At 38.3% G+C, this 22,373-nt stretch overlaps 1 protein-coding gene across 1 annotated transcript in view; it reads left to right on the forward strand.

The window, feature by feature from the left end:
- The window catches only part of ADAM7 (ADAM metallopeptidase domain 7), a 55,732-nt gene extending 33,952 nt beyond the window's left edge, over window positions 1-21,780 (forward strand). The window contains exons 16-23 of the mRNA XM_055579739.1: window positions 2,227-2,413; window positions 6,902-6,982; window positions 8,433-8,511; window positions 9,419-9,524; window positions 9,902-10,001; window positions 16,179-16,235; window positions 21,498-21,600; window positions 21,710-21,780. Coding sequence (XP_055435714.1) covers window positions 2,227-2,413; window positions 6,902-6,982; window positions 8,433-8,511; window positions 9,419-9,524; window positions 9,902-10,001; window positions 16,179-16,235; window positions 21,498-21,600; window positions 21,710-21,780 — 784 coding nt within the window. The remainder of the gene's footprint in view (window positions 1-2,226; window positions 2,414-6,901; window positions 6,983-8,432; window positions 8,512-9,418; window positions 9,525-9,901; window positions 10,002-16,178; window positions 16,236-21,497; window positions 21,601-21,709) is intronic.
- The last annotated feature ends 593 nt before the right edge of the window (window positions 21,781-22,373 follow it).

Here is a 22,373-nt window from a genome sequence, read left to right on the forward strand (position 1 = left end):
GATGCTTCCTAAGGCCCACTTACTTCTCATTCCAGAATGTCTGACTCTAAGTGAGTGATCATACCATTGTGATTATCTGGATCATGAAGATCTTTTCTGTATAGTTCTTCTGTGTATTCTTGCCACCTCTTCTTTATATTCTTGCCACCTCTTCTGCTTCTGTTAGATCCATGCCATTTCTGTCCTTTATTGTGCCCATCTTTGCATGAAATGTTCCTTTGTATCTCTAATTTTCTTGAAGAGATCTCTAGCCTTTTCCATTCTATTGTTTTCCTGTATTTCTTTGCACTGATCACTGAGGAAGGTTTTCTTATCTGTCCTTGCTATTCTTTGCAACTCTGCATTCAGATGCTTATATCTTTCTTTTTATCCTTTGCTTTTCACTTCTTTTCTTTTCACAGCTATTTGTCAGGGCTCCTCAGACAGCCATTTTGCTTTTTTGCATTTCTTTTTCTTGGGGATGGTCTTGAACCCTGTCTCCTATACAATGTCATGAACCTCTGTCCTTAGTTCCTTAGGCACTCTGTCTATCAGATCTAATTCCATGAATCTATTTGTCACTTCTACTGTATAATCATAAGGGATTTGATTTAAGTCATACTTGAATTGTCTAGTGGTTTTCCCTACTTTCTTCAATTCAAGTCTGAATTTGGCAATAAGGAGTTCATGATCTGAGCCACAGTCAGTTTCCAGTCTTGTTTTTGCTGACTGTATAGAGCTTCTCAATTTTTAGCTGCAAAGAATATAATCAATTTGATTTTGGTGTTGACCATCTGGTGATGTCCATGTGTAGAGTCTTCTCTTGTGTTGTTGGAAGAGGGTATTTGCTATGACCAGTGCGTTCTCTTGGCAAAACTCTGTTAGCCTTTGCCCTGCTTCATTCCATATTCCAAGGCCAAATTTGCCTGTTACTCCAGGTATTTCTTGACTTCCTACTTTTGCATTCCAGTCCCCTGTAATGAAAAGGACATCTTTTTTGGGTGTTAGTTCTAGAAGGTCTTGTAGGTCTTTATAGAACCTTCAACTTCAGCATTCTTGGTCAGGGAATAGACTTGGATTACTGTGATATTGAATGGTTCATCTTGGAAATGAACAGAGATCATTCTGTCATTTTTGAGATTGCATCCAAGTACTGCATTTCAGACTCTTTTGTTGACTATGATAGCTATTCCATTTCTTCTAAGGGATTCTTGCCCACAGTAATAGATATAATGGTCATCTGAGTTAAATTCACCCATTCCAGTCCATTTTAGCTCGCAGATTCCTAAAACGTCACCGTTCACTCTCGCCATTTCCTGTTGGAGAAAGGAACAGTGACCCCACAAGACACTGACCCAGAGTTGCCTGAGAGTGTCCAGGAGTCTCCAGTGAAGGTGTGGGTTGATGGTGGCCTGCTGCGGGGTTGTGGGCACTGAGTGTAGCTGTATATGCATGGGATCTTTTGAAGGAGGTCGCCATTATCTTCATTACCTCCACCATAGTTTGGCCCCAGGTAAATAACAGGGAGGCAACACAGCCCCACTGGTCAACAGAAAATTGGATTAAAGATTTACTGATCATGGCTCCACCCATCAGAACAAGACCCGGTTTCCCCTTTTCCCATCAGGAAGCTTCCATAAGCCTCTTATCCTTCTCCATCAGAAGGCAGACAGACTGAAAACCACAATCACAGAAAACTAACCAATCTGATCACATGGACCTTGTCTAACTGATCACAGCCTTGTCTAACTCAATGAAACTATGAGCCATGCCGTGTAGGGCCACCCAAGACAGATGAGTCATGGTGGACGTTCTGACAAAATGTAGTCCACTGGAAAAGGGACTGGCAAACCACTTCAGTACTCTTGCCTTGAGAAACCATGAACAGTATGAAAAGACAAAAAGATAGGGCACTGAAAGATGAACTCCCCAGGTCGATAGGTGCCCAATATGCTACTGATTCAAGTTATGCTTATCCAAATTACTAATAATATTCTCCTGTAAGCTTGAGCTAATATTGCTTTATGAGAATTACCTAAGTATCATAAAGAAATATAGTCATTTAGTATCTTCGTCTGCTCATCTCAGTTTTCAGGGTCAGGACTTTGTCCAGAGGCTTACCTGACCTCTCCTAGGCTCTGACAAGCCTAGGTTTAGAAAAAAATAAGCAGGCCACTCCACTGCCAGCCTAGTTTCTAAAGTTCTATTTCTTGTCCCAAGTGTGAGAATATTCTTGCTTCCCTTCAGAGATATCAAATGTGGAAAGATATTTTGCACAGGTGGGCATCACTCTTCTGTCCTTGGAGAAGAGAAGATCTACCACCTTAAGAAGCATCTGAAACAGAATACCAGTGAATGCAAAACCTTCTATTTATACCATGATTCTAAGGATTTTGGCCTGGTTGCACCTGGCACAAAATGTGGCGATGGAATGGTAAGATGAATGCCCTTTGTTTTATTAAAACTTCTTGTTCAGTCACTTAAAACTTCATTGGATCCTGTAATTGGCCCCAGAGGGCCTATCTATGGGAACACAGAAAAAAATCTGCAACATTTTTTAAATGAGCAGAATAGCAATAACACTATTAGTAAATATTAATTTTAATATTTTCATACCAATTATGTAAATGTTACAAATGTGCTTAGTATCTTACAGTAGATGCTTAATGAAATTATCATGCTTTGAATTTAATTGACTATGAAGTAGCCATACAGTCCTCATTTATTTTATTCATTCAGATGTATTTACTGGGCCTGCACTACGATGTCAGTATCTGTGCAGGACACAGATGATGTAAAGATGTGTGTACTTGAGAATTTCTTAGATTAAATCAAGTGTATCATTACAATTCAACTCAGTTGCTTTCATTGTGATGTGATCAATATGTATGAGTCCAAAGGAAGTGACTGACGTTTCTTAGAGACATGGAATGGCATCTCCGGATGCCATTAAATGAGAGACATTTCATTTTTGACTTTATGAACGTTTTTCAACATACAGAAGAAGAGAAAGACATGTTTCTATGTTTTAACTAACTTTTATTGGTGTATAGTTGCTTTATAATGTTGTATTAGCTTCTACTGTACAGTAAAATGAATCAGCTCTACGTTTACATATATCCCCTCTATTTTGGATTTCCTTCCAGTTATATCACCACAGAGCACTGAGTAGAGTTCCCTGTGCTATACAGTGGGCTCTCATCAGTTATCTATTTTATATATTGTATCAATATTGTGTACATGTCAATCCCAATCTCCCAACTCCTTCCACTCCTTCCTTTCCCCCTTGGTGTCCACATGTTTGATCTCTACATCTGTGTCTGCTTCTGCTTTGCAAATAAGATCATTTTTCTCAATTCTACATATATGCATTAATATATATTTGTTTTCCTTTTTCTGACTTACTTCACTCTGTATGGCAGACCCCAGGTCTATCCACATCTCTACAAATGATCCAATTTTGTTCTTTTTAAATATTATTCTGAATAATATTCCATTGTATATATGTATCACATCTTCTTTATCCATTCTTCTGTCGATGAACATTCAGGTTGCTTCCATGTCCTGGCTATTGTAAACAGTGCTGCAATAAATATTGGAGTGCATGTGTCTTTTTGAATTATGGTTTTCTCTGTGTATATACCCAGTAGTAGGATTGCTGGACCATATGGTAGCTCTATTTTTAGTTTTTTATGGAATCTACAGTTCTGCAGTTTTTATGGAATCTACAGAATCTGCAGTTCTCTATAGTGACTGTATCAATTTACATTCCCACCAATAGTGCAAGAAGGTTCCCTTTTCTCCACACCCTCTCCAGCATTTATTGTTTGTATGTATTTTGATAATGGTCATTCTGACTGGTGTGAGGTGATATATCATTGTAATTTTGATTTGCATTTCTCTAATAATTAGTGGGAGAAGGCGATGGCACCCCACTCCAGTACTCTTGCCTGGAGAATCCCATGGATGGAGGAGCCTGGTGGCCCAGGTTGTAAAGAGTCGGACACGACTGAGCAACTTCACTTTCACTTTTCACTTTCATACATTGGAGAAGGAAATGGCAACCCACTCCAGTGTTCTTGCCTGGAGAATCCCAGGGACGGGGGAGCCTGGTGGGTGCCGTCTATGGGGTCTCACAGAGTCAGACATGACTGAGCAAATTTTCATGTGTATTTTGGTCATCTGTATGTCCTCTTTGGAAAATGTCTGTTTAGGTCCTCTGCTCTTTTTTTTTAATTGGGTGCTTGTTTTTTGATATTTGAGTAGCATGAGCTGTTGCTATATTTTGAAGATTAATCCCTTGTCCACTGCTTCATTTACAAATATTTTCTCCTATTCTGAGGGTTGTCTTTTCGTCTTATTCATGGTTTGAGAAAATGCTTTTTTTTTTTTTTTTAAAGGCATACCTACATAATATACAGGGTACAAAGTATAATATATGGCATATCCAGGTAACTGACAGTTTGAGTGTGATTGGGGTTCTAGGTGAAATGGTAGAAAACTAAGTTGAACAGGTAGAATGAAGCTAGATTTGGAAAGGTTTTATCACTCTGAGATGAAAACTTGAGAATGTATACTAAAAACAATAACCAGCGTATCAAGGTTTATAAGCACAAGAGTATTTGAAAAATATAATACTGTATTAAAATCAGCAACTTTGAAAGTGAAAAGTATCTATGACATGGCTCTCCTCTCTAAACCACCACCCACAAACATTACAGTAGCATTCATATAATGAGATAGAAAAATTAATTGGAAAGCAAAAATTCAGCATATAAAAAAGGAATCAGAAGTTAATTTCATAGAGACCTATATTTCAAGTGCATAATTTTAAGTATAGAGGGACAGAGGAGCCTGGCAGGCTACAGTCCATGGGTCACAGAGTCGGACAACTGAGCTACACACCTCATGAAAATGACTAAATAAATATAAAAATGGTGAGGAGTCAATAGTTATGAAAATTTGTTTGTGTATCAAGAAAGGTCAAGAGCTTTCAATAACAGAGTGTATGAGGCATCAGTTTAAAGAAAATATCAAATAGTTTTCTGTTCACTTCAGGTAAGGAAATTCAGCCAGAGGTATCAAGCAAAAGTATGAGGTCCCCTTCATAGAGTGACTGGGATTCAACAAAGAGGTTGAAAGGGGAGCTGTTGTTAAAGAACATTTGGTGATGGTGCAAACACACTGTGACTAGGTACCGCCACCGCACTGAGTACCTGATTCCTTCAAGAGAAAGCTTAGTGCAGAAGTGCACCACTCATAATGCTGTTGGTTCTTGAACTAGTTCCTGTGCATAGCAAATGCTAGTCTATAGAGATATCACAAAGACACTACTTATAGAATTTGTCATTTTCATATTTACACTATTTTTTAGACATGAGTTACTATTTTTTTTAGACATGAGGAACTTCAAATGCCTTAAAAGCATTCTAGTTTCTCTTAGCAGTTATTCTTTCTTGGTCAATTTAATTTGGCATAGCAAAAGAGGGCAAACATATGCCATTACTACTAGGTGCCCTTTTCCTTAGTTATACTACAGAATTTACAACATAGATAAGAAAAAAAAGACAAAAAGAGAAGCGAAGGTAAGATAGAAAGATAGTAGACTGCAGAGAGATTAAGAGTAGAGAAAAGAGGAAATTCGTTGGTTCGTTCTCTCATACAGAATTGCTCAAAATTGGTCTCTGTAGCTATCTCTTTAGTAAACATTTAAAATTGCAAAATAAAAATAAGAAACATCTCAGTATTTTCCTTTGGTTGAGCCTGAAATCCTTGAAAAGAGGTCAGCATGGGTTTTAAAACAAAGTTTTTCAGTGTTTAATCATGTATATAGAAAACCCATTCAGTAAACATAAGGAAAGAAGACTGAAAAACAGACATGAAAGAAACCAGGATGGTGAACAAAGGAGACAGTCTGAGAAATCAAAGATGATAGTTCCTGTGAAACTGATACATTTTTAGAAAGAGGAAAATCCTTTAGAAATAAATTAAATTTATATTTTAATGGATATATAACATTATATAGCAACATAGAAGAAGCATAACATATATAACATATAATAAACATAATATAAAGCAACTATGCGCCACTAAAAATTAATTAAAAAAATAAAAGATGCTATTATTTTAAAATTTTTAAAAAGGGTACTAAATTTATAAAAATGATACAATTTGAAATCCAGAAGCACTGCCTTCAGAGTACAAAATGAATCATGATTGCTTTTATGCAATTTATGCAGTAAGCCATGGAATCAAAACTATAAAAAAATCAGTAAATTGAAAGCTACTTTTCTTAAAAAATAAAACTAAGATGAAATTTCTAAAAAGAAAAGAAAGTGAATTAAAGTAAGATATGTAGTTTTAAGAAATCTGATACAGATTTAATAGGAATTCTAGATAAAGAAACTGTTTGTTTAGTCCCTTAGTCGTGTCTGACTCTGCAAATAAATGAGCTAAAATAAGCCAGGTAATAACCAAGAGCAACAGAACAGTAATTTGGTCATTAAAACTTACCCCCCCAAAAGCATAATTTAAAACAAAATTAATAAGTATAAATCATAATAATAAGATTAATGGATATTGACAAAATGCCCAGCTAGCAACTGTGATATAACAAACATGGATCCTTATCAAATTAGAAGAAAATGTGGTAGAAATAATAGAAGAAATTGCTGCAATTACAATGGTAGAATCATTGATAGGTTAACATTTGAAGAAGTCATGAGGACATAGACATTATAATGATTAATGTATTTGTATATAACAATATTTGATTGTACAGTGCATTTTTTTCAAATACTCACTTAACATTTATAGAAGATTTCCTTTTCCACAGAAGACTCTACATGTGGTTTTTCATTAGGACAAATAATGCAAATTCTCCGTGAGTAATTCTAATTGATCTTGGTGACTTCATTTCTAGGTGTGCAGCAATGGTGAATGTGTGACTATTGAAAAGGCCTACAATTCAACTGATTGCTCTGCTCAGTGCAATGAAAATTCTGTAAGGTTTGACCCCTTTTTAAATTAATGTCTTACCAGTCACTTGTTTGCACAAGACTTCATTCTCGAGCCTGTGTATAAGTACAGGTGCACCCATGAGTGTGTGTGTATGTATGTATATATGTATGCATGGTGATTTTTAAATCAAATATGCATTTGGGATCCATATTTTTTCATGCAGTAATAATATACTGAACCAAATAGCCAAACCAAGTGTTATGCATAGATAATGCCAATATCGCAAGTATATGTCTTATCATAACCAAGTGTTATACATAGATAATGCCAATATTGCAAGCATATGTCTTATTATAACCAAGTGTTATACATAGATAATGCCAATATCCCAAGTATATGTCTTATCACTGGACTGGTAATCTAGAAACCCAGTAATTTATTTATGTATGTATGATGTTTAAACCAAAAGTTTAAAATTGGGTCTATTGGGACTTCCTTGGCAGACCATGGTTAAGACTTTAAGACTTCACCTTCCAATACAAGAGATTCAGGTTCAATCCCTCATCGGGGAACTGAGATCCCACATGCCTCTTGGCCCAAAACCCAAAGCATAAAACAGAAGCAATATTGTAACAAATTCAATAAAGACTTTAAAAATGATCTACTTCCAAAAAAATCTTTTTAAAAAGTTGCATCTATCATAATTTCTTTTACAGTTAAATTATACCAGTATTAACATTAGCCCAAAGCTTTTGAGAAAAACAAACAACAAACAAAAAAAGCAACAACAATTTTTTGACTCTTTTGATGCTGTTGAATACTAGCAGTATCTAGCAGTTTACTTTTGTGGGTAATATCTTTCCTAAATCAAATTAATCAGTAACACTATATAGAGTTGTACTCTTTCAAGAGTTTTATGTATATATTAAATTTTAAAAGTTTCATAATTGAAAGATAAGTAATATTCCTATGCCCTCTTTTAGAGATTGTGAAGCAATCACACTGATATTCTACGAAAGGAAAATCTGAGCTTTCAGTATAGAAACAGTGTATGTCCTTAACCATTACACGATGCTTTTGGATGAAGTAAACATTTATGTCACTGCTTTTTTTCCCTCACATTAATGTCATCTCACTAAATCTAGTTGAAGTCTTCTCTTTGTCTATGATATGCCCAAATTTAGCAAGAGCTATTCATTCAATAAGATTGATGGCTTCTAGAAAGATAAGCCAAACCATCTGGTTCATTGAGTTTCAAATTTGTCAGAATCCTTCTCTTGCTCCAAGGCCATCTTCAAAGATAGCTGCCTCTTGTATTTTATTGCCTTATTTTTCCCAACCTTGATTTTGGATTAGTAAATTAGTCAATAAAATGTTCATGAGTGTGTGAGTGTGTGTATTTTGGGTGTGTGTGAACACCAAGCTGAATGAGGTGGAAAACACAAGTTTTATGTCAGTCATGTGATGAATTATTTGATTGATGGCTCTTGCAGGTGGATGACGGTGAACTTGAGTGTCAGTGCGAGGGAATTCAGGCCTCTACGGAATGGGAGGAAACCTTAAATATTACCAGTGAGCATCCCGAAATAATATACTATCTTAGAATGTCCTGGTGGTCCTGTGGCTAAGACTCTGTGCTTCCACTGAAAGGGGCATAGGTTCAATCTTTGGTCAGGGAAGTTCTGCATTTTGTGAACTGTGACCAAAAAATAAATAAATAATAATCATTAAAAAATATATAGGGGCTTGCCTGGTGGCTCAATGGTAAAGATTTTGCCTGCCAATGTAGGAGACATGGGTTTGATCCCTGGGTTGGGAAGATCCCCTGGGGTAGGAAATGGCAACTCACTCCAGTATTTTTGCCTGGGAAATCCCATGCACAGAGGAGCCTGGCAGGCTACAGTCCATGGGGTCACAAAGGGTCGGACACGACATAGCAACTGAACAATAAAACAACAAAGTATATGTACATAATATCTTGCATATATCAGAAACCTCACCAGTGAGAATACTTTCTGCTTATATGCCAGGTCTGCTACACATGTGTTGTATTTCTGTATGGATTTGTATGATACTTTTCTTATTGTTAATGTTTAAATACCCAAGTTTGAATTTACTACAATTACTCTGAATGAATGTATCTTCTTCCAGTTAAATGTGGATTAGTTCCTTCAAGAACTCTTAACCTAGTAAGACCTTTTCTAGTTAGTTAAACACTGATAATCCAAATTTTCCCACTGACTGGGATTCTCTTAAACATAATGGAATCTTGGGTGGAGAGTCCATTCCTAATACATATAATAATTTGTACAATGTCCTGGTCTTTGACTTTATTAAAACAAACAAACAAACAGAGGAGGGTAGAATTAAAGTCCTTCAAGGAAGACAGAAACATAACTGTAACTTCTCAGTTAAATGTTAAGATTCCACTGTTTCGAGATTGATGTCTTGGCTGAAGCTCAGTGTTTTAATGTTACAGATCTCTCCATCCTGGTGGTCGTGCTTGTCCTGGTTATTTTTGGTGTTGTGGTTGTCATATTACTAATTCGTTTCAAAAAGTGTATTAGGTTGAAGCAAGTTCAAAGGTAGGTCTGTATTCTTATGTGTTGAAGGGGACCATTACCAAGACAGTATAAACTTTGTGGCCACAAAGAATATTTGATGGGAAGAAGGTATAAACCTCTTACTGAAGACCAAGTAAAAGTGTAACAAGTTGAGCTTTTACACACTTCATTCTCATTCAGATGTTAGCCCCATGGTTCCCAACTTGTCTGCACATCAGAATTACAAGTTTGTTTTTTTTTTTTTTAACGCTAAATTTGATTCCTCCTTCAGATGTAATTGTTATAGAGTGGCACATGAATATCAATCAGTCTTTTAAAAATCTCCTAGATGATTTACTATTAACCACAGGCTTATCCCATACTATAGCTGGTATCAATATTCAATTCCTTCTTGACAGCCCACCTCAAGAAACCCTAGGAGTGGAGAATAAAGGATACTTTGGTGATGAGCAGCAGACAAGGAATGAGCCCATCTTACCTGATATTCATCCTCTACATGTAAGAAAATATTGATTGCACTAGTTTTAATCAATTGCAAAAGTAGCTGTATGTATGTTTGAAGTGAACTATCCCTAAGCTAAGTGAAGTGGGAAATGTAGAAGAATAGTCTAACATGATTCCACATCAATGATCTTCTATTGACAGGTAAGGAAGGAAAGAATGTCAGGACTGAAATAAATCAAGACATTATTTCTGAACAGAATATATTGGTTAAATAAAATACTAATTTGTGCACAGCTGGAAAATTTTACAAATATAAATCACCACTGGGATATAAGACAAGTCTTAATAAATCTAAAAGAGTTGGTGTCATACAAAATATGTCCTCAAAATAAAATTCTATTAGAAATCAGTGGCAGAAAAATATTGGGAAAAGTCTTTTTCTCATAAAAATTAAAAATGTACAGTGTATAGTGTTAAGAGATAAATATTCAGGGGTGAAAGTATAATTGTGTGCAAGGAGGAGGTCATTACTTTAATATTGGAAAGTGGTTAATTTAGAGGGGTAGGAAGTAGGTGGCAGTAATGATGGGAAACTTGAAATTTCTTAATCAGTTTAGTCATTACAAGCATATTTACCTTAAATGTTTCATTAAGCCACGAATCTGTTTTGTGTATTTTTTTATCTGTATTGTATTTTGTCATGAAATGACTAGAAATGAATAAGGATGATAATGCCAATTATTAGTGGGGATATACAGAGAGGAAACTCTCATAAAAGCTAATGAAAATTTAAATGGTACAACCAGTAGGTAAAACAGATACTATGGCCTAAAACTGATCATACACATTCCCTATAATCTGGCAATTTCGGTCATATGAATACACCCAACAGAAAGAGGTACATGTGCATATCAGAAAACATCAGTAATAATGTTCCAACAGCATTATTTGAAAAAAGCAAAAATAATACAAATATCTAGTAACAAAAAAGGTGAACGATTCACTATATATTCATACAATGGAACACTACAGAGAAGGAAAAATGGACAAACTACTGAAATTTACAACATATTATTGTAGGTGATGTAATACTACCACAAACATACTGCTAGACAACATGTCAAACTCAAAGGTAAACTGTACAATTCAACTTACATAAGTTCGAACTGACAAAACCAATCTATGATATTAGATGTCAGGGTAGTTGTTATCACAGGGAAGAGTGGATTTTTGGGGGGTAGGGGGTGGCAGTAAAGTTCTTTTTTGGTCTTGGTGGAGCTTGGTTACCCAGATGTGCTCATTTGTGAAAATTCACCCATCTCAACATTTTTTATTCATATATTTCTTTGTGTATCTTTTTACCTTAAAGGGAAAGCTTATTAAAATAATACCCATAGAAATAATAATAAAAAAAAAAGATGACAGTCCTGGAGAAATCCCAGAAAGTTATGGCTTGTTTAGTACCTTTAACAATAGTTATTATTTCCAATGTATTTGGCTCAGTGGGGGGAAAACAAGTGTGAGTGCTGATTAAGAAGCTACGGAAAAAAAAAAAAAAAAAAAAAGAAGCTACGAAAGCATTCTTTAAAAAAATTAACCAATGAAGAAAACTTGGTGATAAGATTATACCAATGAAACTGCCCACAAGGACCTATTTCTTGGAGGAAGTATGAACTGATTATTGATAGATGCAAATGCCAATGAAAATATAGTGGTGTTAGTGTTTAAAATTAGGAATTTTTTTTTGGTTAGTGATCTTGCCCCAACTCTCCATTTCTGATAAGTCCTGTGCTTTTTACTGTACAGTATTATAGAACATGCTCCCACCATACCCCCAGGGACATATCTATGACATGATAGTAGAAAGGTTTTTACTGAACTTCTCTTACTCAGGATTGTGTACTCCTTCTGTGGTAATATGATGGTTTATCATTTTTATCCATGCTTACTTTATATTATGACAATAGTGACCCCAAGAAACAAGTCTTCATTGTCCACTCAGATGAACAGGAAATATTGTGTGGTACTTTTTTAAGCTTACACTGAGATTTTCTGATATGGAAACACAGGATGTCAATGTCAGGGTTAAATAAGAAACTGTATATAACTGCACTTAGCCCCGTGTTTATATACATTTAGCACTTAATGTCTGTTAATTATCTACTATGCCTCATGCACTGTTGCAGTAGATTTCCCAATTGTATTTTCTTTAAAGTAATATGCAAAACAGTTTCACTCTCAGAGAAGGTAGTCGGGAGAAGGTAGTCTGACTATATGCTGTTGTTCAGTCACTATGTCATGTCTGATTCTTTGCAATCCCATGGACTGCAGCACGTCAGTTTCCTCTGTCTTTCATTAACTCCTGTTGTTAGTGTTAGGAGAAGGCGATGGCACCCCACTCCAGTACTCTTGCCTGGAGAATCCCAGGGACGGAGGAGCCTGGTGGGCTGCCGTCTATGGGGTCGCACAGAGTTGGACACGACTGAAGTGACTTAGCAGCAGTTAGTGTTAGACACTCAGTTGTGTCTGACTCTTTGAGATCCCATGGACTGTAGCCCATCAGGGTCCTCTGTCCATGGAATTCTCCAGGCAAGAATACTGGAGTGAATAGGCATTCCCTTCTCTAGGGGATCTTCCCGACCCAGATAGTGAACCAGTCTCTGCATTACAGGCAGATTCTTTGCTATCTGAGCCACCAGGGAAGCCCTTATCTCCCAGAGTTTGCTCAGATTCATGTCCATTGAGTCAGTGATGCTATCTAACCATCTCATCCTCTGACCACATGATCAATGATAAATAGTTACCAGAAGTTCAAATAGAGCCTGGGGCATATTTGTTGCACTTCTAGAATACAAAATCCCTAAGAGCTATCCAAAATTTTAGTTAAATGGGGGAACTTAGAAAGTGAAAGTGAAGTCGCTCAGTCATGTCCGACTCTTTGCGACCCCATAGACTGCAGCCTGCCAGGCTCCTCTGTCCATGGGATTTTCCAGGCAACAATACTGGAGTGGCCTGCCATTTCCTTCTCCAGGGGATCTTCCCAACCCAGGGATTGAACCCGGGTCTCCTGGATTGTAGGCAGATGCTTTTACCGTCTGAGCCACCAGGGAAGTCCGAAATTTTAGTTAAATGGGGGAACTTAGAAGAAGAGTTTAATAAATATTTGGGTGAATTTAGCTATATAGAATAATATGGGGCTTCCCAGGTAGCAGGGTGATAAGGAATCTTCCTGCCAATGAAAGAAACATGAGAGACACAGGTTTGACCCATGATTCAGGAAGATCCCCAGGAGGAAGAAATGACCACCCCTCCAATATTCTTGCCTGGAGAATCCCATGGACAGAGAAGCCTAGCAGGCTACAGTCCATGGAGTCACAAAGAGTCAGATATGACTAAGCGGCTGAGCACACACATGCACATAGCATGATATATTGTAAGTGTAGATTGTACAGGACCAGAGAAGGCATTGGCAGCCCACTTCGGTCCTCTTGCCTGGAAAATCCCATGGATGGAGGAGCCTGGTAAGCTGCAGTCCATGGGGTTGCTAAGAGTTGGACACAGCTGAGCGACTTCACTTTCACTTTTCACTTTTCACTTTAATGGATTGGGGAAGGAAATGGCAACCCACTCCAGTGTTCTTGCCTGGAGAATCCCAGGGACGGGGGAATCTGGTGGGTTGCCGTCTATGGGGTCGCACAGAGTCGGACACGACTGAAGCCACTTAGCAGCAGCAGCAGATTGTATAGGACAGTTTGAGTCCTTGCATCTCTTGTTTAGGCTTTTTGTATTATTTGTCATAAAATTATATAAATAATGATTCAACTGATGCCTGTTTGATACATTAGGTACCCATCAAAAGGCTAGTTCTTAGGAAAACTGTGGTTTGGGGAAGGATGGTGTTTGGGATCCTTTTTTCAGTTACATTAATGATGCTTGGTTAGATTTTTGGTACCCAGGGCCTCTCCCAGTTCTGTTTCCACTGAACCATTCTTTCTGATTGTATTATAAAAACCACTGAGGGTTAAGAGACAGCACTTAACAAAGGGTAACTTAGGCCAGAACGTAAAGAAACTCCTGGGCTTCCCAGGTGGCACTAGTGGTAAAGAACCTGCCTGCAATGCAGGAGACATACAGAGATATGGGTTCAATCCCTGGGTCGGGAAGATCCCCTGGAGGAGGGCATGGCAACACACTCTAGTTATTCTTGTCTGGAGAATCTCATGGACAGAGGAGACTGGCAGGCTGCAGTCCATGGGGTCTCAAAGAGTTTAAAATAACTTAGCACTAACACATGCAAAGAAACTCCCACTCTCTCAAAATTATGATTGCTTTATAGGTAGGTTCTTAGACTCATCCTTCACAAGAGGAACAACCTAGGCAAGAATGTTATCTCTGTGTGTTTCAACATTTGTACATTTACTAAGACTATATTCTAGGGAGGACTAGAAAAATGATTTTGTAGGCATGGGAAACAGTCCTATTTGAGCATTAACTGCAGGCTTAAGAGTATCTCTTTTCACCAGCGAAGAATGACAGAGTCCTTGGAGAGACTTCCAACCAGCTTCTCCAGTCCACACTACATCACTTTGGTATGTCCCTCCTCTGTATTAGTTGTGCTAATCTGTGTCCATATCACTAATAATCTTGGTGCCACTTAACCACTCATCAGTCCATTGAAAAGGTCCAGTGATATAACACAGCTCTCTGACTCTGGCAGAAATAGGAACTTCTCGGCAGGGCTGGGATTACGGTGATAGGAGTACAATGACTCCTGTAAGTACACAGATTCTGTCTTTATTTAAAACACTGACTGTCTCATCATGAAGTCTTGGGAATTAGTTCTGATTTTTTTAAAAAACACAATAACATGTTATTTACTACGATCACAGAGTTTGTCTGTAGCCCTTAAATGTTATTCCTGGGACAATGCCTTGCTTACCCTGCTCTAGACCCAGCCCTGGTTCTCAGGGGTCAAGCTGAATGATGGCTTCCAGAGAGGCCTTGAGCAGCAGAGGGCTTTCCACTAACTGAGGAGGTGTGTTTCCCAAATCAATATTGATGACAGAGAAACCAATTAGCTAAATCAGCACACACATGCATGAGAGACATGGAGCCAAAACAGAGACATTACCTAAGTAGGAAAGCAGAGAAGTAAAATACATCTTTCTTTATGATAAATGAGCCCAGATATTTTTCCTTAGCTCAGATTTATAGGTTTCTTTTATAATTTTTACCAACATATTGTCACTCAGTCGCTCAGCCATGTCTGACTCTTTGCTGCTCCATGGATTGCAGCATGCCAGTCTTCCCTGTTCTTCACTATCTCCCGGAGCTTGCTCAAACTCATGTCCATTGAGTCAGTGATGCTATCTAACCATCTCATCCTCTTCTGCCCCCTTCTCATCCTGTCCTCAGTCTTTACCAGATTCAGGGTCTTTTCCAATGAGTTAGCTCTGTGCATCAGGTGTCCAAAGTATTGGAGCTTCAGCATCAGTCTTGCCAATGTTCAGGGTTGATTTCCTTTAGGATTGACTGGTTGGATCTCCTTGCAGTTCAAGGGACTCTCAAGAATCTTCTCCAGCACCACAGTTCAAAAGCATCAATTCTTCAGTGCTCAGCCTTCTTTAGGAGATGATTATTCGTGACAGGAAATTTGAGTGAATCATACAGTCTCTGAATATGCACCAATATCTCATAATCTCCAGTGTCTTTGATGGGCTTACTTCCCGAAGTCATCATTTACTTGGATGCAAAAAGAAGAGAGAGATTTCAGGGTCTTTAAGATCACCTGAACCACTGGAGTCTTTATCTGCACCAGTATCCTCAAGTACACATAGAACATGTATTATTTAGAGCTGGGTGCTAATCCCCAAGATGCTCAACTATGTCTCTATAAAATCAGCAATTCTCATTTATGCATTCTTTAATGGATAGAAGGGGTGACCAAGATAGCGTTCAGTCTGTGGCTTCACAGAATCCTCATATCACACAAAAGGGTCTCAGAGTGTGCTGGACAGGCAGGGTGGTTACAACAAGGCTAACAAGAAAGCATGGTTTCTGATAAAACGCCACTTAACCAGTACCACCCCCACCCTCACCCACCTTTGCCCACTTCATTCCTACACAGTCTTAGTTTTTCATGGATCAAAAAGGGGTGGTCTGAGTGTGTATGTGTGTCTGTGCACGATATCTTCTGGTTCAGTTCCTGACACAACAAAATATTTATTATAGAAATCTGCAAATAAAGAGCACAGAGGAATGGCAGATTCCAATTCAAGTGCCAAAATGGTAAGTTCCCACATCAAATGGTTACCTCCTTTTCAAATGCTAGCTTATTTTTGTGTTTTTTGCCTACTCGTTGATTGGAGAGATTCTCTGTTCTTATCAAAAGATTGAGATGATTAAAATTGTTTTCCGTGATGTGCTTAAATGTCTCACAGATAATTCAGCAGTGCTCATTTTAGTCCAGGAGTTTTCAACCTTACCAAAGGAGCAAGCTAGAATTTAACAGTGTCAGAGTCTGAATGCATTTAGGAAATAATAACAAAAACAAAATAAAGATATAGAAAATGGGCTCCCCTGGTGGTTCAGTGGTAAAGAATCTGCCTGCCAACACAGGAGATGAGAGTTTGATCCCTGGTTTAAGAAGATCCCCTGGAGGAGGAAATGGCAACACACTCTAGTATTCTTGCCTGGGAAATCCCATGGACAGAGGATCCTGGAGGACTACAGTCCATGGGGTCACAAAGAGTCCAACATGACTGAGCAACTAAACAATTATAGAAAAGTTATCCTTTCTAATGGAACAGTTTGCTGCATGATTGCTTTGCTAAAGTTTCACTTACAAATCAATAATTCACTAAACCTGATGGATAATTTTATTTTGAATGAGTATGTCTAATGATAGAAAATTTATCAAAAATTTGTAATTTTTGCCAAAGGGAGACAAAAGAGCAGTGTGTGACTGACTTCATTTTAGAGTTTTTGTTTTCATTCCCTCATTCATCCATTCACTGACTTTTCTTGAGTCTTTACAAAGTACTGGGTTAATAGGATGGTTTTCCCTAGAAAGCATTCTTCCTGGAAATCCTGCCCAATACACTTTCCCTTTTGGGATGGAGAAGGAAATGTTTTTTAGAAATCCGTTCTTTTTTTAAATATAATTTTATTTATTCTATTTTTGGCTGTGCTAGGTCTTTGTTGCTGTGCAGGCTTTTCTCTAGTTGTGGCTGGGGGAGGGGGAGCCGCTACTCTCTAGTTGTGGTGTGAGGGTTTCTCATTGCAGGGGCTTCCCTTGTTGTGGAGCATGGGCTTCTCTTGTTGTGGAGCATGGGCTCTAGAGCACAGGCTCAGTAGCTGCGGTGCACAGTCTTAGCTGCCTTGCTGCATCTGGGATCTTCCCTGGGCCAGGGATCAAACCCATGTCTCCTGCATTGGCAGGCAGATTCTTTAACACTGAGCCACCAGAAATGTTTTCAAGCGGTCCTTCCACTCCACAAAGATGACGCTACCTCACATTGGAGAGTGGAGAGAGATAGTCCTTAGGGCAAGCAAACTGTTTGCCTTTCTGTATTAAAAAACAAAATGGCTTTCTTTCTTCTGTGACAGACTGGTCGATTTTACAATAACTGCTTAATCAGCCATGGCTAAGGAGATCTGGGAAAGCATGGATAAGTATAGTACAACAGAATGTAAAAAGGTTACCGTAATTAGCAGATATAAATGAGTCACTGAAATATAACATGCTTATAGATTTTGCAGAAAATAATTCACTTTTAACCATCTCTTTTTATTTAGAGCTTGAAATTGGATATCCAAAATGGCTGTGCGAGGCTAGGCTGAGGATCCTGGAAGCAAGATCTTCTTAACCTTCCCTAGATATTTGCTACACAAATTCTGGTAGTTTCTCAGCTGTTCTTTATCCAGACAGAACATGCTGAAGAGAAGCAGTATCTTTCTATAACATTTACTTGTAGAATTCACAACCTGTGGCTTAGACATATGCTAATATATCAAAAAAAAAAATCTATCCTTTTTCACATGCTCCTTTAGCTTCATACAACAATAAGTAGTCTTCTTACACTAGTGTGTTCTTGCAAAATATTAATCTAATTACTTAAAACTTGGAAATAAATTACACTGTTGAATCTAAGAAGGAAAACATCTTTTATTACAGGTTATTGCTTTGGGAACATAAAAGTACTTCTCTTAATTTGAACCTGACATAATTACCACTAATTATGGTTTAAATAAAGTTCTTTCCTGCAGAGATGCCAAGGAAATCTGTGCAGGAAGCATCAGATTCCACTTCCTAATTAAAAGGTCAATGGCTGTTCTGATCATTTCCTATGGTGAAGGAGGAAAAAGAATAATCATTTTGGCTACCAAATCTTTCTTAAACTTGTGAGGGTGGCCAAAGAGGACATGAAGCTCTCCTGGTCATTCAAAAAGCCTAGAAGTCAATTCTAACTTCCTTAATTTTTTAGACTTCTTGAAAACTAGCCAGAAAACTCATAGACGTACAAAATTTTCAAAAAATTGACTCCAGCAGAGAGGAAATACAATTTCCATGAAAGGCTTTTGAGATCCTTGCAATATATGGGTTTGAGCACTCCAGTGTGCAATTTCTGTGCTGTTTCCAGTTGATTACTTTGGTATGTGGGGTTGTCCTGGGAATGATTTCAGCTCTTTCTTATAAGAGAGCATCTCATCATGTTCTCCTATGTTCTCTATTTTCTTTTTTCTTAACTGCTCAAGCTATCTGCAATCATTTTTTAATTTACTGAAATAAAGTTTTTAAGTGCTAAATGCAAATTTTTATTTAATGCAATTAAATAAAAGCTGCAAATGAAAGAAGAAAGCTGGTTGTTCCTGGTGCATTTCTGTTGCAATGCTGACTGGTTGATGGGAGGAGCTAGTTAAATTAGCAAAGGATAGCAGTGACTCAGCACTTTATACCTAGTGTGCTTTCAGTAAGCATCTGTTCTTATTAAAGCCATTCCTTGAGAAAGAATACTGATAAATGCATGCTTAAAGCAAAACATGCTAATTGAAACATTTTATGTAAATTTCTGAAAAAAGAAAAATTCTGTATCATATACACTAGCCTCATTAAAGCAAGCAATAATCTTCACGTCCAAGACAAATATCATGTGATACTGCTTATATGTGAAGTCTAAAAAAGTGGTATAAATGAGCTTATTTGCAGAAATAGACTCACAGATGTAGAAAACAAACATGATTACTGGGCTGGGGGGAAGGATAAATAGGGAGATTGGAATTGACATATATCCACATATCTATATAAAAATAGATAACTGTCCATATCACTCACCCTAGGCCTTCAAGACTTTACATTCGTTTCAAATGCCTCTCTCTGCTCTATTTCCTAGGGATCTTCTTCTAATACTGTCTACAGACTCAGAAGCATTTTCACAGCCACCTCTAACCAGTGGTCCCCTTGTAGACACAGTTCTGTCTCTGGTTGTGGAGCAGTTACGATTTCATAGCCCTAATATTTCTGGCCCTTGTCATTTCCCTGAGGTTTGACTCCTATCCCTTGAATCCACAAGCACTGTCAAGGCTCCTTCTGGGAATGGACACACCTGCTAGACCTACTATCTAAGCAACTCTGCCCTCTGCCTCTGCCCCCTGAACGTCTTGCTGTCCAGTCATGAATAAACAACCCTTATTAATGCCTCAGCTTAATATGAATTTGCTACCAGCCTGGAATGTTGTATCTTGAGATGCTGGACTGGCTCTCTGCCCTGGAAGCTAACGAATCTGGGGCTCTTCAGGGCCCATCACATGTGCTGCTGCTTCCAAGACCTTTTGTCTAATTTTGCATTTATATTTTTTTTCAATGACATTCAGTGGGCCATTGTGGATTGGGAAGAAGAAATTCAAACCATATATCAGCCATGAGAAACTATTGTATAGCACAGGGAACATACTACTCAGTGTGTGTATACAGTACTCTACTCAGTGCTCTGTGGTGACCTAAATGGGAAGGAAATCCCAAAAAGAAGGGATATGTGTATGCATGTGGCTGATTCACTTTGTTGTACAGCAGTAACTGATACAGCAGTGTAAAGCAACTATATTCCACTTATAAGAATTAATTAATTAAGACTTAATTAATCAAGACAATTAATTATTAATTAATTAATTTTTAAAAGTGCCAATCGGAAACAAATAGGACAAAGATGCACCTTAGACTGAAGTTGTAATCACGGGGAGGGTGAGAGTGGACCAGCCTGAAATGGTACAAGAAGGATGTAGGCATAGGAGAAGAATGGTAGGTTTGATGAGCCTCCCACATCCTCCCAGTTAACTGCGGAACGACCTGCCTGGGCGTTGAGTACTCAGGAGAACGCCACAAAGAGGAAAATCCAAGACTGGAGTGACACCCAGCTGAACCCTGACTATGCTCCCCAGCCCACATGCAGATCAATGGCTGAGGGCCAAAGGTTTATAGGCTCCCAGAGTTTGGACAAAACCAGTGCCCAAATCTCCAACCACTGAGTGATGCAGGATCAGGGAACCCCATAGAAAAAACAGTATAAAATATAAAAAGAAGTCAAATTGATCAGAGCTACTAGTGGCTGTACATCTCAAAGGGTGAAGGATGGGCAGGGGATGAATTCTGCAATGTAAGTTTCTGCAAGTCACTTTTAAAAATCCCCTGAAAAAATAAATTAAAATCTGTATTTGTTACACTATATTATCTAAATGTTATGGTACCAAGGAATATCAAGTATATTTTTACATCAGTCCTGCCAGGACTGCAGTGAGCCATTCCCTTCTCCAGGGGACCTTCCCAACTCAGGTATAGAGCCCAGGTCTCCTGAATTGCACACAGATTTTTTACCATCTGAGCCACTAGGGAAGCCTAGTGCAGTGATGACAACACAAACTAAAACAAACCCAACATTCCCAGTAGCATCCATTACAGTCCTCCTTGGGTATCAACGGAGGATTAGTTCCAGGCCCCCAGGGGAGACTAATCTCCTCCCAAGTTCAAGTAGCTTACATAAAATGGTGAAGTTGTTCTTTTTTTTTTTTTTTTTTGTATTATTTGCATGTAATCTATGTGCTTCCCTGGTGGTTCAGATGGTAAAGAATTCACCTGCTATGCAGGACACTTGGGTTCAAGCTCTGGATCTGGAAGATCCCATAGAAAAGGGAATAGCTACCCACTCCAGTATTCCTGCCTGGGAAATTCCATGGACAGAGGCGCCTGGCAGGCTACATACAGTCCATGGGGTCGCAAAGAATCGGACAAGACTGAGCGACTAACGAGACTGAGTGACTAACAATACTGAACGACTAACAAGACTGAGTGCCTAACACTTATGCAATGCAAATGTATACTTTAAATCATTTCTATATTACTTATAATACCTAAGGCAAAGAAAATAGTACTTTTATTAATAGTTATAAATACAATGTAAATGCTACATAAATAATAGCTGAGATGTGGCAAATTCAATTTTTGCCTTTTGGAACGTTTGAATTTTTTTTTTTTTTTTAATGTTTTTTCATCCACAGTTGGTTGAATTCCTGGATGCGAAACAGAAAACTGACTGTCTTCTCAAATATCAACCAGATATAGAGCCACTCTGCCTTTCTATCAAGGCATCTGGACTGATAGGTGATTGTGGAATTAAAAAAATGGACTTTGGATGTGCTAAAACTGTGAAATCATTCTGAAGAAAGCTAAACATTTCCTTGTAAACATTTCCCTGCCGCTTCTGCGGCAGGTCTCTCGGTATCTGATAATCCATCAATGAAGTTCCTAGAAGGGTCACTAGGAGGCGACATAGAAAACTAAATCTGCGAGCAGGTAGCCTGACTCCATTCCTTTCTTTGTTAGACACCAGTCGTAGGAAACAGTGACTTTAAACAAACTCACTAAGAATTTTGTTAAAGTCCTCTTGCTGATTATTAAGGAAGTAGCTCTGGGTGAATTTTGACGGACATAACTTCCCTGTCTGCCAGGATCGTGGGTTCAGGGAGAAAACAAAGAGCATATCGCTGAAAAGAAAGGAGAGCCGGGTTGGCAGCCTGAAAGCTTTGACTGGAGATTCTAACTGGAAAGACAAGTCCTGTTTATTCTGTTGTGAAATCCAGTCTTGTTGAAGCTGGCTTGTCAGTAGCCCTAAATAACCCAGTCTCCTGAAGACTCTTGTGAGTTTTGCTTTTGTTTTTAAATTTTGTAGTATCTTGTTTACTTAGTTTTTGGAGTCCATCAGTTTGACCACTGCTGCCATGGATGCTTGAAGGTACCGCCTCCGCACCAACCCCCCCCCCCCCACCCCCGCCCCCACCCCGGCCAACCAGGTACACCTAATGGATTTTAAATGTCGTGAGAAGACACAGCCTGTGTGACTGCTGGGACTCAATGGTGGACCCTTCATGTCAATG

The sequence above is a fragment of the Bubalus kerabau genome, chromosome 4, assembly GCF_029407905.1.
Source record: "Bubalus kerabau isolate K-KA32 ecotype Philippines breed swamp buffalo chromosome 4, PCC_UOA_SB_1v2, whole genome shotgun sequence".
NCBI lineage: Eukaryota > Metazoa > Chordata > Mammalia > Artiodactyla > Bovidae > Bubalus > Bubalus kerabau.